The sequence below is a fragment of the Alligator sinensis genome, unplaced genomic scaffold (assembly GCF_000455745.1).
Source record: "Alligator sinensis unplaced genomic scaffold, ASM45574v1 scaffold672_1, whole genome shotgun sequence".
In the NCBI taxonomy this organism is placed as follows: Eukaryota; Metazoa; Chordata; order Crocodylia; family Alligatoridae; genus Alligator; species Alligator sinensis.
The window spans coordinates 115,584-129,667 of NW_005842830.1; the positions used below are offsets into that span (position 1 = coordinate 115,584).

The 14,084-nt window shown below is 41.5% G+C and overlaps 1 protein-coding gene across 2 annotated transcripts in view; it reads left to right on the plus strand.

Moving 5' to 3' along the window:
• PTPRQ (protein tyrosine phosphatase, receptor type Q) overlaps positions 1-14,084 on the plus strand; it is a 239,951-nt gene that overhangs the window by 38,539 nt on the left and 187,328 nt on the right. For both annotated transcript variants that reach the window (XM_025191547.1, XM_025191548.1), the window contains 2 exons: positions 4,825-4,987; positions 7,090-7,350. In XM_025191547.1, the coding sequence (XP_025047332.1) occupies positions 4,825-4,987; positions 7,090-7,350 (424 nt within the window). The remainder of the gene's footprint in view (positions 1-4,824; positions 4,988-7,089; positions 7,351-14,084) is intronic.

Sequence of the window (14,084 nt, forward strand, 5' to 3'; positions counted from 1 at the left end):
TGAGGTATTTTTTGCTTTCAGTAGAGAGGCACTAAGACCTCTGAGGAATCTGACCCACAGTGAAATCTAAAGTATACTTGATCCTGTCAGTTAATACTTGTGCTGCTCTTTTAACCTTTCATAGTTCTTATTCTTTCCATCTTTACTTTGATTCAAATAACTGATAGGTAGCTTTCTTCAAGATGGGTGACAGTATTGCTTGATGATGCAGCAGGCATAGAATGTACTTGTTTTCTTCCTCTACAGTACAAGTTGGTCACCTGTATGCCAGGATTGATCTCCACTTATCTGGAAATAGAACTCCTAATATTACAACAATTGGTCCTCCACATTACACCCTGCCAAGGCATTGTGAAGCATTTGGCAATGGCTTTCTCCAGCTAGTTTTAGAAGCATATTATAATATTAAACTATAGTTTCATACATTGCAATTAAACTGTAGTTTGTCTTGTGGACAGCTAACCACTGAGCACTTGGACAAATAACTAGGGAAGAATATAAGAGCATTGCTTAGGCATGCAGGGATGAAGTCAGGAAGGCCAAAGCACAATTGGAGTTTCCACTAGCAAGGGATGTGAAGGATAACAAGAAAGGGTTTCTATGAGTATGTCCATAGCAAGAGGAGGATCAGGGAAAGTGTGGGTCCCTTTCTGAATGGAGGAGGCAACCTGGAGCCAGAGGATGCAGAAAAGGCTGAAGCGTTCAATGCCTTTTTCACCTGGATCTTCATTGGCAAGGTCAGCACCCAGACTACTGCACCAGGCAGCAGAGTTTGGGGAGGTGGTGAGCAGCCCTCAGTGATGAAAAGACCAGGTTGGGGACTACTTAGAAAAGCTGGATGTGTCCATGGGGCCAGATGGAATGCATCTGAGGGTACTGAGGGAGCTGGCTGATGTAATTGCAGAGCCATTGGCCATCATCTTTGAACGCTCATGGCGATCAGGAGAAGTCCCAGATGATTGGAAAAGAGCAAACATAGTGCCCATATTTAAGAAAGGGGAAAAAGAAGGATCCAGAAAACTACAGACCAGTCAGCCTCACCTTAGCCCCTGGGAAAATAACACAGCAGATCCTCAAGGAATCCATTTCTAAGCACTTGGAGGAGAAGAAGGTGATTAGGAACAGTCAGCATGGATTCACCAGGGGTAAGGGGTACCTAACCAGCCCAATTGCCTTCCATGATGAGGTGACTGGCTCTGTGGATGCAGGGAGACCAGTATCCCACAACATTCTTGCAGGTAAGCTAAGGAAATATGGGCTGGATGAATGGACTGTAAGGTGGATAAAAAACTGGTTGGAGCATTGGGCTTGGAGAGTAGTAATCAATGGCTCAATGTCTAGTTGGCAGCTGGTATCAAGTGGGGTGCCCCAGGGGTCAGTCCTGGGGTTAGTTTGTTCAATGTCTTCATCAACAACCTGGAAGATGGCATAGAGTGCACCCTTAGCAAGTTTGCAGGTGACATCAAGCTGTGAGGAGTAGTAGATATGCTAGAGCAGGGGTATCCAACCTTTTTGAGTGTCGGGCCGGATCATGAACTTTTTATCACCCAGTGGGCTGGCGAGCCATATTCAAAGACCTCACAGGAAGCGGCATCACATCAGGAAGTGATGTCACATGACCTTTGACACCAATGAAATTGCAGGAAGTGACAATGAAATGGGTCTGGAAATGTGGTTTAAAATGCAAAATAAAAACAATTTAGTCTGGTAGCACTGTTTTATTTTAAACAACCCCCTAGCAGTGCTGGAGAGGAGCGTAGCACCCCGCTGCACCCTTAATTCCTTGCCTTTGTCCACATGGAAAGCCACAATTTACAGAGGGATAAAAATCATTTTTGAATGCAAAACCTCTGTTGACATTGTGCTGTATCTACTACAGAGAATTGTTGCAGGGATCTGATTTTTCCAAAGGTTAGCAGAGCTTTCTATTACCATGGTTTCATGCCTCCTAGTCTTCAAATACTTGGTTGAAAAGCATCATAGATCTTTAATTTCTTATTTTCAGGTGCTCTCTGGGGGTGACATCCAGCCGGGGGGGCAGGAGCGGGTGCTCGCACAGCCTGTCCAGTCCAGCTGCGGCCTGGGGGTGCAGGGGTCAAGGGGCATCACCTGATCCTGCCATGTCCTCCCTGCCACCTGGGTGGCCTCGAGGATGCTCCCACACCTGCGTGCCTGGGCTCAGCAGCCAGGGGGACATGCAGGGACCCTGCAGGGGGGTGCAGGTACACCCCCCTGCTCCCTCTCCTCCGGGGCAGCCCAAGCCCGAGCCTGACCAGCGGGGCTCCCTCCCTGCCTGGGGCCCGTGACTCACCACCCCCAGCGCAATGTCTGTGGGCATGGGGGGAGGCGGGAGCGGCGCTGGCTTCCCACCCCGATAGTCACAGCCACAGAAGCGGCGGCAGAAGCATCTCCCGCGGGCCCAGCCGCAGCATCCTTCTGAGCCGGCATCTGCACCCCTGCGCCCGCCCACCCACCTGCTGCACTTCGAACTGCTCCAGCCTGCGCGGCCAGTGGGGACCAGCGTGGGGCAGGGCTGGTATGCAAATGAGGAAGGGAGGAGCGGGGCTAGGAAGAGACACCGTGAAATGAGGGGCGAGGGGAGAAGCCGCACCACATCTGCAACATCAAGCTGATGCAGTGTGTGTGGGAACCTTGTCCCTTCCCCAGCCTTTCAGCATCCATTAGGAAGCTGCTGAGGGGCTGGGGGAGGGACAAGGGGATGGAACGAAAGTAAACAGTGTTTACTTTTGTTTCTCATCTCAGCACCTTGGGCGTCAGAAAACGGCTTGGCGGGCCACGTGTTGGACAAGCCTGCGCTAGAGGGTCAGGCTAGGATTCAGTGACCTCAACAAATTGGAAGATTGGGCCAAAAGGAATCTCACGTGGCTCAACAAGAACAAGTGCTAAGTCCTGCACTTAGGATGGAACAATTCCATGCACTGTTACAGGCTGAGGGCTGACTGGCTGGGCAGCAGCTCTGCAGGACCTGGGGGTTACAGCGGACAATAATCTGAATATGACCCAGCAGTATGCCCTTGTTGCCAAGAAGGCTAATGGCATACTGAGCTGCATTGGTAGGTGTGTTGGCACTAGTTCAGGGAAAATGATTGTTCCCCTCTATTCAGCACTGGTGAGGCCACATCTGGAGTACTGTGTTTAGTTCTGGGCCCCCCACTATAGAAAGGATGTCAACAAATTGGAGAGAGTCCAGCAGAGGGCAACAAAAATGTTGAGGGGACTGAGGGGGCATGACTTATGTGGAAAGACTGAGGGAACTGGGCTTATTTAGTCTAGAGAAGAGGAGACTGAGAGGGGACTTAATAGCAGCCTTCAACTACCTGAAGGGTGGTTCCAAAGAGGATGGAGCTAGGCTGTTCTCAGTGGTGGCAGAAGACAGAACAAGGAGCAATGGTCTCAAGTTGCAGCAAAGGAAGTTTAGCTTAGATATTAGAAGGAATTTTCTCACTAGGAGGGCAGTAAAACACTGGAACAGGTTACCCAGAGTGATGGTGGAAGCTCCATCCTTGGAAGTTTTCAAAACCCAGCTAGACAAAGCTTTGGCTGGGATTATCTAGTTGGGGATGGTCCTGCTTTGAGCAGGGAGTTGGACCTAAATCACCTCCTGAAGTCCCTTCCAACCCTAGCTTTCTATGATTTTATGATACTCTGTGCATATTAAGTACCTAGGAAATGCATCCCCTATTGAAGTCTTTGTTCAGTTGCCATGATATAAAGACTAATACATTATTATGAAATGTAAATAGTAATAGAAATCAAAAGCTTAAGCAGTATAAACTCTTTACACTATCATTTGGAGATAACTGAGTTGCTGACATACAAAACAACATTTCCCAAGCTTATGGAAGCTGATACCCACTTTAGGAAAATGAAATTTAAATCATGCCCCTCTCCTTTCAACCCACCATATCCTATTGAAATCTTGCCTCATGTTCTTGAAATGTTTTTTTTAGTGGTTTTGGCATTTTACCATAATATTTCCCTTCTCTTTGAAATATAAAGAACAGGGATTTTTTTTACTTGCTCTTTTTTCAAGAGAGAATTATTGGTCACTGCAATTTGAAGACTATTCCTCCTCTATTGTTTCCCTGGATAGTGGGAGTTGGAATACATCTTATCTTCTGGCAAAATCCTTGTTGCTCCCATTATATGGGAATGGTGTTTTAGATGTTCCTTTCTTTATGTATAGAGAGATAGAGGGAGGTTAGGTAGAGTAAAGTGGTTGGTCTCATGAAGAAGAAGCATATGAAAACTGTTGGCTTTAATTTTCCCAACAAGTATCTTTTCTTTTTAAAGTCTAGATTAAAGTAAGAAAGAGGTTCTCAGTGCTGTATTATTGTTAGTTTTTGTATTTATTATTTGTATTATGGTTGCCTTTGGAGGCTCCAAATGAAATCAGTACCCCCTTGTATTACACCTTTGTATATAATTATGGCTAGCTTTACTGTGAAGAACTTAGAGACTTGATTTGCAAGATGGCTTGAAAAGGCACACAGAAGTAAGTGTGGTAAGTACAGTATGATAAGCATCCACTTGAAAGGGTGGGCAGCAGAGCAGGGAATAGTGTTTTTTGACTCCTAGAGTAGTGCCCTATCTACTAGACAGTGCTTCCTCTTTAAAAATAAATGTAGAGTCTTGTGAAATGTAATTCAAAATGTGTGACCTTTAATGCTATATCTTTTGGAAACCTTTTTGCCTTTACAGTATCATATGTTTTATAGTTTATTTCTGTTATAAGCTATTAGTTAGCATCTTTCAACACTGAAGTGAAAAAGTTTGCCTTCAAAATACATTTTCCTTTTGCAGCTTTCCTATCATTTGAGAAGCAGTGAAACTCTATTTACTACAACTGTTTATGGCAACAGAGCTGTAGTGAAAAATCTGATACCTGGAATGGAGTACTTGTTTCAGTTAAAGACAATCAATGGCTTGGATTCCAGTACAGCTATAGAGAAAAAAGTTAATACAAGTGAGGAAATAACTTATAGTTTTTCTTTTCTTCTCTTTTTTTTTGCAGTTACTACATGCATACACACAAGCACACACACATGCGCTGCATTTTATCAGTTATTATATATGTAGTGTGTGGGGGGGAGGGAGAGATGTGTGTATATATAAAAAGTGTGTGTGGTTACAAAAGATGAGAAGATCAGTCAGTGTAAAATGAAGACTATGGGACAAATTGAATCTAATCTTCCAGATTAGATCCAGGCAGGATTCCATTCCCCTTCTCACCTCCCCCTTTCCCCCTACCTCCTCCACTTCTGCTGACAGTCACCAGCTGATGGGGGGGACAGGGAGAAGGGCCTCTCCAGGAGCCTCTGGGAGGTGTGCAGGAGCATCCTTGCCTGCTATCTTTGACCAGTGCAGGCAAGCACTGAGCCCCCCTGCCTTTCACCCCACCTAAGAGCAAATTTCTGTTCAGTTCATTCTCTCTCTAACTTATAGCACTTTAAGTAAAATGTGATAATTAGAGTGCTTTTGCCCAGGGGCTTTTTGAATGTGTATACTTAACCCTAGACAGCACTAACAGTTCTGGGCTCAGTTACAGACATATTAAAAGAAGAGGATAAGCTTGGAATATAAAATACACCTTTTAAATACTGTGTACCTTGCTTTTGATGCTGTTGCTATCATTCTGTACTTTGTATTGAAATATTTTCATATTTCTAAAAATCCCTGTAAAATAGGAAAATTAGACTGAGGGATTACCGCTGTACAGGGCAATGTGGTACTTGGGAGAATGGGAAGAGAAACTCTGCTCCAGATGGCTTAGCAGCTGCAGAGAGTAAACATCGTATCTTGCTCCCTTTTGCTCACCATGAGCAAACATCTTGTTTCCATTAAGCTGGCAGGGGTCCTATTATGAGAATGGCATGAAAAAAGGAGGACATGTTTAGAGAGGAGTCATGGAGAAGTAGATTGATATCAGATCTGTATTGCACACAGGTAAACAGCAGACAGCTTTAATTAAAAAGTAAATCACCCTCCCCCAGTGCCCAGCCTTAATGAACACATCTATGAACCCCTCACTCCTCTTACACATTTTGCATGGTTTGTTGGGCTCATAACTCCTTAATCTACAGTGTGCTTTAGCATGCTTTCTCTAAAAGCACAGGGAAGTTAATCAACCAGTTACTTAGAGAACAGACAACCACAGTTTTTGAGATTTTTACTGATGCAAAATGCATCTTGTGGAGGGAGTCATCATTTTTCTTACTTTATAGAGTCATATCACATGTAAATATTTTCATGAGTATCAAGGAGAAGTATGTATTTGGGCTAGGATTTAATTGTGGATACATTTCCCCTTATTTTTAATAGTAAACCCTGCCCATTTTTCATACAGAATAATCAAGCTCTGAAAGGGATTATGCTAATAAACTAAGTTTGAAGCATCTGCCTGTAAACTAATTTAAATAATTCTGTTTATGCTTATCTTCAGAAAATCTCAGAATATGTTTTCTAATTTAATTGTAATAAGGCACAAGTTGTTAGATGATAGAATTAATTGGTAACCACAAAGAGATCTTTTGTGGTTATCTTTTTGGTAACTGATCACTGACCCTGGATAGCTTGATATATTGATGTTTTAAGTGAATAAATACAATATTTTATTAAATAGTATTGTCTATGATATATTTCTAAATTTTAAATTACTGTGGGAACAGGTACTGATTTTTTAAATTTTTTTTTTAATGAAGGGCTAAACTCTCATCCTTCACCACTTCTAAGTATCCTTTAGTGTTCTATGAAAGCTAGGCCTGGAATCTTTTCATATAAACTTTGTGATACACATACTACACATGACATTGACTACAGTCATTTCCCAGGTCTTGCTCTCTCTCCATAGGCAGCAGATCCACATCTGTTACTTTGTATCCACAGCTAGACTATATTCATAAGGTTTATACTTTTATAATATTATGAAACTTTGAAACATTTCTTTGAAAAATGTTTGGAGATAGGTGGAGATTTTAGCTGAATAGTGTAATGAACATTTAAGGGCACTTTCCTTCTCATTCTAAATTGTGTCTTTACTATATCTCTTTTTTTTCCTTTAAAAATTAGAACCAGCTGCAATATGTGGTCTAACATTAAGGATGGCCAACACTTCTTCTGCAGCATTAATGTGGAATCCAACAAGGACCAATTTCACATATTATAAAGCATTTCTGTCAAACACCACATTCATAAAAGAATATAACATTTCAAGAGCACTGTCTGAATTCACAGTTACCAGTCTGACTGCTGGTGGCATTTATAATTTCACAATACAAAGAATAAGAGGAAGTGTTCAAGGAGCTAGCATGCACATTGAAATTGTAACAGGTTAGTACACTGTTTTTCCTCCTGCATACCTGCAAATGAGTAAGTAAGTAGTACCAATATATATTTATTGTTAACCATCTAATTTTACATTAATAATATAGGTATTGTCATTCTGGACACTGAGATTTTTTGATGAATTCTGAGGAATGTTCAAGAGCTTATACAGTGCAATATTTGAAGAATGAATTCAAATTATCTTTTGTTGTGGTCCTTAGCATATATCATTGATACAACATTACAGGTACATCTGTAAGTACATGGCAGCACTTGAAGTACATGGCAGCACAATAGAATTTCAATCTTCTGAGTACCATGTTTCAAGATGGGTGTTGTGAAACTGGGAGAGGATAAAGAGGCTTAGAAATTTAGGTGTGTTTGATATGGAGAAAAGGAGATTAAGAGGGAGGCATTAATATCAGTTTTAAATATCTGAAAGACTGCCATAAAGAAGGAGAACAATTGTTTTCATATCACAAAGGATAGGACACAAGGCTGCGGGTTTAAACTGCAGCTAAAGAGTTCAGATAAAAATCTCAGGAAAAATAAACCTCATTGTCAAAACAGTAGGACATTGGAAGAAGCTGCTTAGTGAAGTTGTGAAATCTCCTTCATGGGTTGTTTTCAAAAAGTGGTGGGATATCACTTCTAACTGTGTGTTTCCCTGATGTTTGCTTAGATTTACTTCCACTGTAATATAATGTAAAATAAAAATCACAGGTAAGATTGTAAATATAAACAGGGGAGAATACTGTGACATCAGAAGTAACTACCTCGGCCACTCAATTGGTTGCAATGACTCAATGTTATAAGACTGGAGAGGTGTCAAGAGCTCTCCCTAGTAGCCTCCTGAAGCTGGCTCACTGGTTGGCTAATACAGGGAGATATGTAGGGATATAAGGAAGAGAACAAGTCAGGAGGTATGTGGCTCAATAAACTGGATGCTACCCTGATAAGGTGGGACTCCTGGTGCTAGTCCTGGGCCCTTCTATTCAGTGGGGCAGAAACATATCCCAGTACTCTACCTGTGTAGTCCCCTGATTGCTCAGCTACAGGCTTGCTCAGCCTTATAGGCCACCCAGCGTCATCCTACCTCCAGGGCAGAGGAAGGAAGCAGAAGCTGTAGGAGGAAGGAGAACCTGGAGATTCTAGTGGCAGCAGCAGTCAGAGCTGATGGGAGACTGGGAGCCTGGAAATGCAGATAAACCCCTTGGGCTGCATGTGGCCCATAGGCTGCTAGGTGGACAGCCCTGTTTTAGTAAAGTACTCATCCAGGATATTGGAAACCTGGGTAAATTCTTACCTTTTTCTGAGGAGTACAAATCTACATCTCTTATCTCCCTATAGAGTATTTTAAACACAAGGCTAGAGAGTTTATTATGGGCTAGATGAGATATCCACCCTCTCTATTGTAAATGTTCTATGGTACGAAAATAAATTCATTGGCGAGAAGGCCTGAGCAAGTGGGAGAATGACTTGCACAGTTATTAGAGCCAGTGGCCTTTGAAGGGAAAGAAGACCTGGGCTCTCTTTCCTGTGCCAAAGACTGTTTCTGTGCCACATTAACAGTCATTGTGTTGGGCTACAAAGCACCAACTCACAGGATCATCATAAAATTCTAGTTTATTGGATGGATGCAAAAGTCAGACCATAAACCTTGGTGCTGATCCTCTCAAACACACACATTCATGCGCGCACACACCCACTCACAGTAGCTAGCTCTGAACACTAAGCACTGGTGTCAAGATATACCTACCCCAAGCACTGGAGTCTGCCATCGATGGTCAGTCAAGGCTTCTTTCAGTGTGATGTTGCTGCAGAAGGGGGTCGCCGGCTGGTCCTTCTGGCTGGACAGGCAGGGTGCTGGTCAGGCCAAAGAGTGAGCCCTTGGGCTCATTCTTCGCTGCCTTTTATCCCTCTCTGGCAGACTTTAGTTACTCCCCAATTCTCGGGCTTACTCAATCCAGGGGTCATTGACTTCGAGGGACGTCCCTCTTGGTGGCTGCTGGATGGCAGCTGATAGCCCCAGGGGCACATCCGCACGTATGTGCAGTCTCAGGAGTCCATTGATGAATTTTGATTGATTCACTGCCATGATGAATAGAGCTCTGGAAGTGGTTGATCAGGGGTATTTCAACCCCAAAGGTCTGTTTCCAGCGTTGATTAGTTCAAACGGGGGCTTCTGTACCTTTAACAATGACGTTTCCAGGAATTCCTGGCTCTTTATTGATTCTTTCTTCTCCTTGGTCTCTGATTTTGTAGGTGTTCATTGCCACTCATTAACATACTTATCCAGACTAGCTACTGTGTTACACAATCAACCATGATTCATTCAGGGACCTGCTCCATACAGAGATTCCTGCTCTTGCTAACATTGTTACATGGTACAACTTACTTTTAAACTTAAAGTACATTTGTAAAAGCACCTACAAGCTCTATTTTCACTATAAATACACCTTATAAAAATAATAATGATAATGATAAAAGAAAAAGAGAGAGGAAGGAAGAAAAGGTAGAAAAGAGAAAGCATCCCCAAAAGGGGGCAAATACTAAAAGAGGGGCTTCTGCCATATGGTGGAGCTTCACATTTGAGAGGGGGGCAGACAAAAGGGTTTCTTGCTACAATTGGACAGAATGCATAAACATTAACTGAAGCACCTTAAAGACATAGCAATAAAATCTTAAATAAATCTGAAACTCTCTTACGTTCTTTCACTTGATGATGCTGAGTTCACTAGTAATTATAAAAAGAAAAAAAATCCTTGGAGCTGTTTTCATTTAATGTTACTAGACTATATTGAAGTTATGATGATTTGATTTCTCATCTTATTACAATACAATGTGATTTGCATTTATATAGCATTCTTCAGGCAAGCATACCAGAATGCTTATAAAACTCAAATTAGAACAAATTAACTTTTAGTGCTAAAATGTCAAATCCTATACATCAATTATAGTAACATAATAACAGATTAAAGAAATGGGGCTGGAATTTACACAAAAAAAGCAAATACTTTGATTGTCCAACATCAGTTCTCAGTCCTGTGAAGAGTAGTTGAAGGCAGAGTTTCAGATATCCAGAAATCGTTCCTTTGGAATGTGGTTCCATTCTTCCTTATGGCAATGTAAATCAGGAGTGATTTAACTTGGGTGAAGAGATGACTGTAAGGAGAGGGCCTAACTATAGATAATGAAGCTAACAAAAGCCTTGTTTTTAAAGTATAGAAGCTTAACATTAAGTTAATGCTTTAGAGAAAGTGGGTATAAGAAGTAGAGTCATATTTTCCTGGACAAAACTAATAAAACATATATTTTACATAAAAGTATTATATAGCATAAATTCTGTCCTCTGTATTGCTTGTGCAACCTGATATAAAGCAGTAAAACTATTTGTAATGCAAATGAAACAAAAATCAAGCATGAAACAAATACCTTTTGGATTTGAAAATAAAGCATGAGGCTACCCAAGTTTTATGTAAACAAAAAATAAAAGCAAATGGTTCTTATTTGACTGCTTTTGTAACTTTTAAAACCAGCAAAACTGTTTCATTATTTTCTCTAAATAGGGGACTACATGGAAGCAAAAATGTGTATGCGTTGTATTGAACCTGCTGGCTCCTTACTGGATACTGTATTAACTACTAATGCCACATCCAAGCAGCAGAAGAAATAGGTTGGAGGAAAACTTGGCTCAGGAGAGAGCTACAAATGACTAGCAAATAATAGTAAAAGCCTGGAACCAGGAGGGATCTGGTTGTGGATAGAAGACTGTAGGAAGGTAGGAACTAGGACTGACAGGTAGACAGCTGGGCTGGAAAACAGCCTTTGCTAGCAGTGAGGTCTCTGGTAGCCATAGCTGGGGAGTAGTCAGGAGACAAGCAGTGGGCAATAGGGAAAGCCCAATATCAGACTCTGGCAAGAGATTCTTCATTCAGGACAAACCTAGGTTGTGCCTGTGAGAGGCCTTGAGTAAATATTCATGGTATTGGTTGTCACTGTCAGTCAGGCCTGTGCATTGAGCTGTCTGGACATTTATTGACCTGTTGTGTTTAGCAACTTTTTTTGTCATCATGCCAACAGCAGTTGCAACATTGATTTCTGGCAGCCTGAGTACAACAATCCTTTGTTATTCATTAGATTTTCTGAGTGTTTGTGGGAATGAACTAAGAGTTGAGTCTGAAAGACCCAGTGCTTTGGAGCAGCTTACAGTGCTTTGCCTTTAGCAGTGGTGCATGGATATTAGTATTGGGCACCTAGAGAGAATGGTGTACCACAGCACTCTCTGCAGCATGTTGTGGTGGGAGTCTCTTTTTTTGTAGTTTTTGAAAAATGCAATTTTAAGCTGTGATTTGATTTTTCTAATATGTTGCCTGATGCCTCCAAGGCTTATGAGTATGCTTAACTTTGAGGCACTGTGTGCAGTCTCATTGAAAGTAGTGGGTCAAGTTAGGTCCTTCCCAAATCAAGTTCTTTTTTGGCTTCCTCTGTCACTGCAACCCAGACTAGGCTTTTAAGAAGAGAATTTCCATTCTGAACTTATGCCTGATTTTTTTTCCACAGGTCTTCTTTCATCCTGTGTACTCTTGATTTAATTATGAGTGCTGAATTAACACACTGCAGAGTATCTAGTGCTCTGCATTTCCTGATCTCCGTACGCTAATGAAAAGAACATGATTCTCAAAGCCATACCTATTGTGCTTTTATTTAGTCCATTAAAGTGGAATACCTTACTGCTTCATATTGTTTGTACAGTAACTAGAAACTATAGCACCTTTCTGCCTTTACTCTTGTCCAAGTCTGACTTTCCTACCTGCCATTTGTTGGCCTTTTTTGAGAAGTATATCAAGGGTATACATACTCAGGTATATATAACAGGTTATAATCTTTGTTTTATCTTTTTAAGATTGGTTTGGTTTATTGTTGAAGATTTATTTGATGTTCATTTTACTATTCTGGAGGCTTAAGATACCCTTTCCTGTGGAGTATTTTATAGATATTCCCTCCTTTTTTTGTATTAAACCACTGAAGAAAAATGTGTGTTCTTATGAAAGAAAACTATAAAAGTCTTTCAAGCAATTCCTGCATGTAGAAATCAAATTTCAGTGTGCCAGCTACTGGCAGTCATGTTTCACAGTAATTATTCACCTTAGCTGATGCCAGATAGAGGGAGTCTTGTTCTTTATCTCTGTCTGTAGCAGGTTAGATTGCGATCAGAGGACTTACATACGAATTTTTACTAGTTGCAGTTTCAGTATACTCTTGATTTAACTGTGATTTAATTATTGTTAAGTATAATGAATCTCTTTCATAATTATTTGCTCTTAATTGTTGCTTTTTCCACAGTAAAATATATATTGTACCAGTCTGTTGGCTTGATGCAATATGCTCCAATGTCAGTCTATCAATAGTGAAAGGGCATGGTAGATATTAGATTTTTGCAGTCTTTATCTAGGAAGCAGGTATACCCGTAGTCATCTTGAATACAGTGGGACTATTTACATGCTTAAAAGTAACTCACAAACCTCAGGATTGGCAGAACCGGGGTTTCTATTTACAAAATATTGAGTCCTATCAGTTTTTCTAAACCTCCCATAGACTACCATTAAAATTAGTAATGCTACACAAAAGCTATTAATACTTTGAAGTCTTAATGTGAGTTGAAGTTCACCTATAAGAAACATAAATGAAAAATAAATCTATAGAACAGAGACAGAAACTGGATATTAAATATATTTTAGTTGGCATGGATATTGATATAGATCTATAGGTTTTTTGAGGGCTATTACTGTTGGCCAGGGGGGCGCCATCCTCTTCCTGATGGTGGGCTGACATGGGCTAGACATAAAATTAGGAAGCTTGAGCTCTACATCTTCAGGCCAAACATACTTATTCAGCTGGACTGGGAGCGCCACACCACTGCAAGCAGGAGTGGGCTAGGCTCAGCTGTTCAGGGTGGGCGGTGACGGCCTGGGGGGGTGGCTGGGTAAGGGCAGTGCTGGGAGGGCTGGCTATGGGGGGCGGGGCCTAAGGTGAATTTTGGGGTGGCTATAGCCGCTCCCCCAGATCCTCCCAGATCCTCTGCTGTTGTCCTGAATGAACAAGGAAATTAGGTTAGGCTAGTGTATTAAAAAAAAAAAGCACAAGAATTTAAATTTGTTCATGCTATTTATAATTATAAGTGACCTTCAATGTAAAGTTTCTGTAATTTCATACTCCAGAAGGGAAAGCAACCATTTAGATGATAATTCTTCAGGGTTTGGTATTATCTTGTATATTGAGTGACTAATTTTGGACAAATCTAATCCTTTGCTTCTTGACAAATCTAATTCTTCACTTCTGTGCCTGCTGCAAAAGAGCTAGTTTCATTTGTTTTGAAGAGTGTGCTCTCAATAGTGGAGAGTTTGTCTTCTTTGTAGGCTGAGAAAGTGGGTTTTTCATTTAGCAGAATTTCCTTCATCCATGTCATTTGCATGTAAGTTGTATGTAAATTGTCCGCTGAGGAAGTTGGAATAAACTTTGTGAAGTGTCTCTATAACTATTGCAGGGCCTAGATTGGGAAGAGTTTCCTTGTCCGCTGTCCCACAGGCATGGGCGACTGTTGCCTCCTGAGTCTGGGAGAGTCCCAGATTGCCAATGGTGGGCGGGGGGTGTTCCTCAGCAGCTGATTGCTGAGCGCGGAACCACCAGTGGCAAAAGTGGAAGTGTATTTCCGTCGGTTTTACAGCTGGCACTTCCAG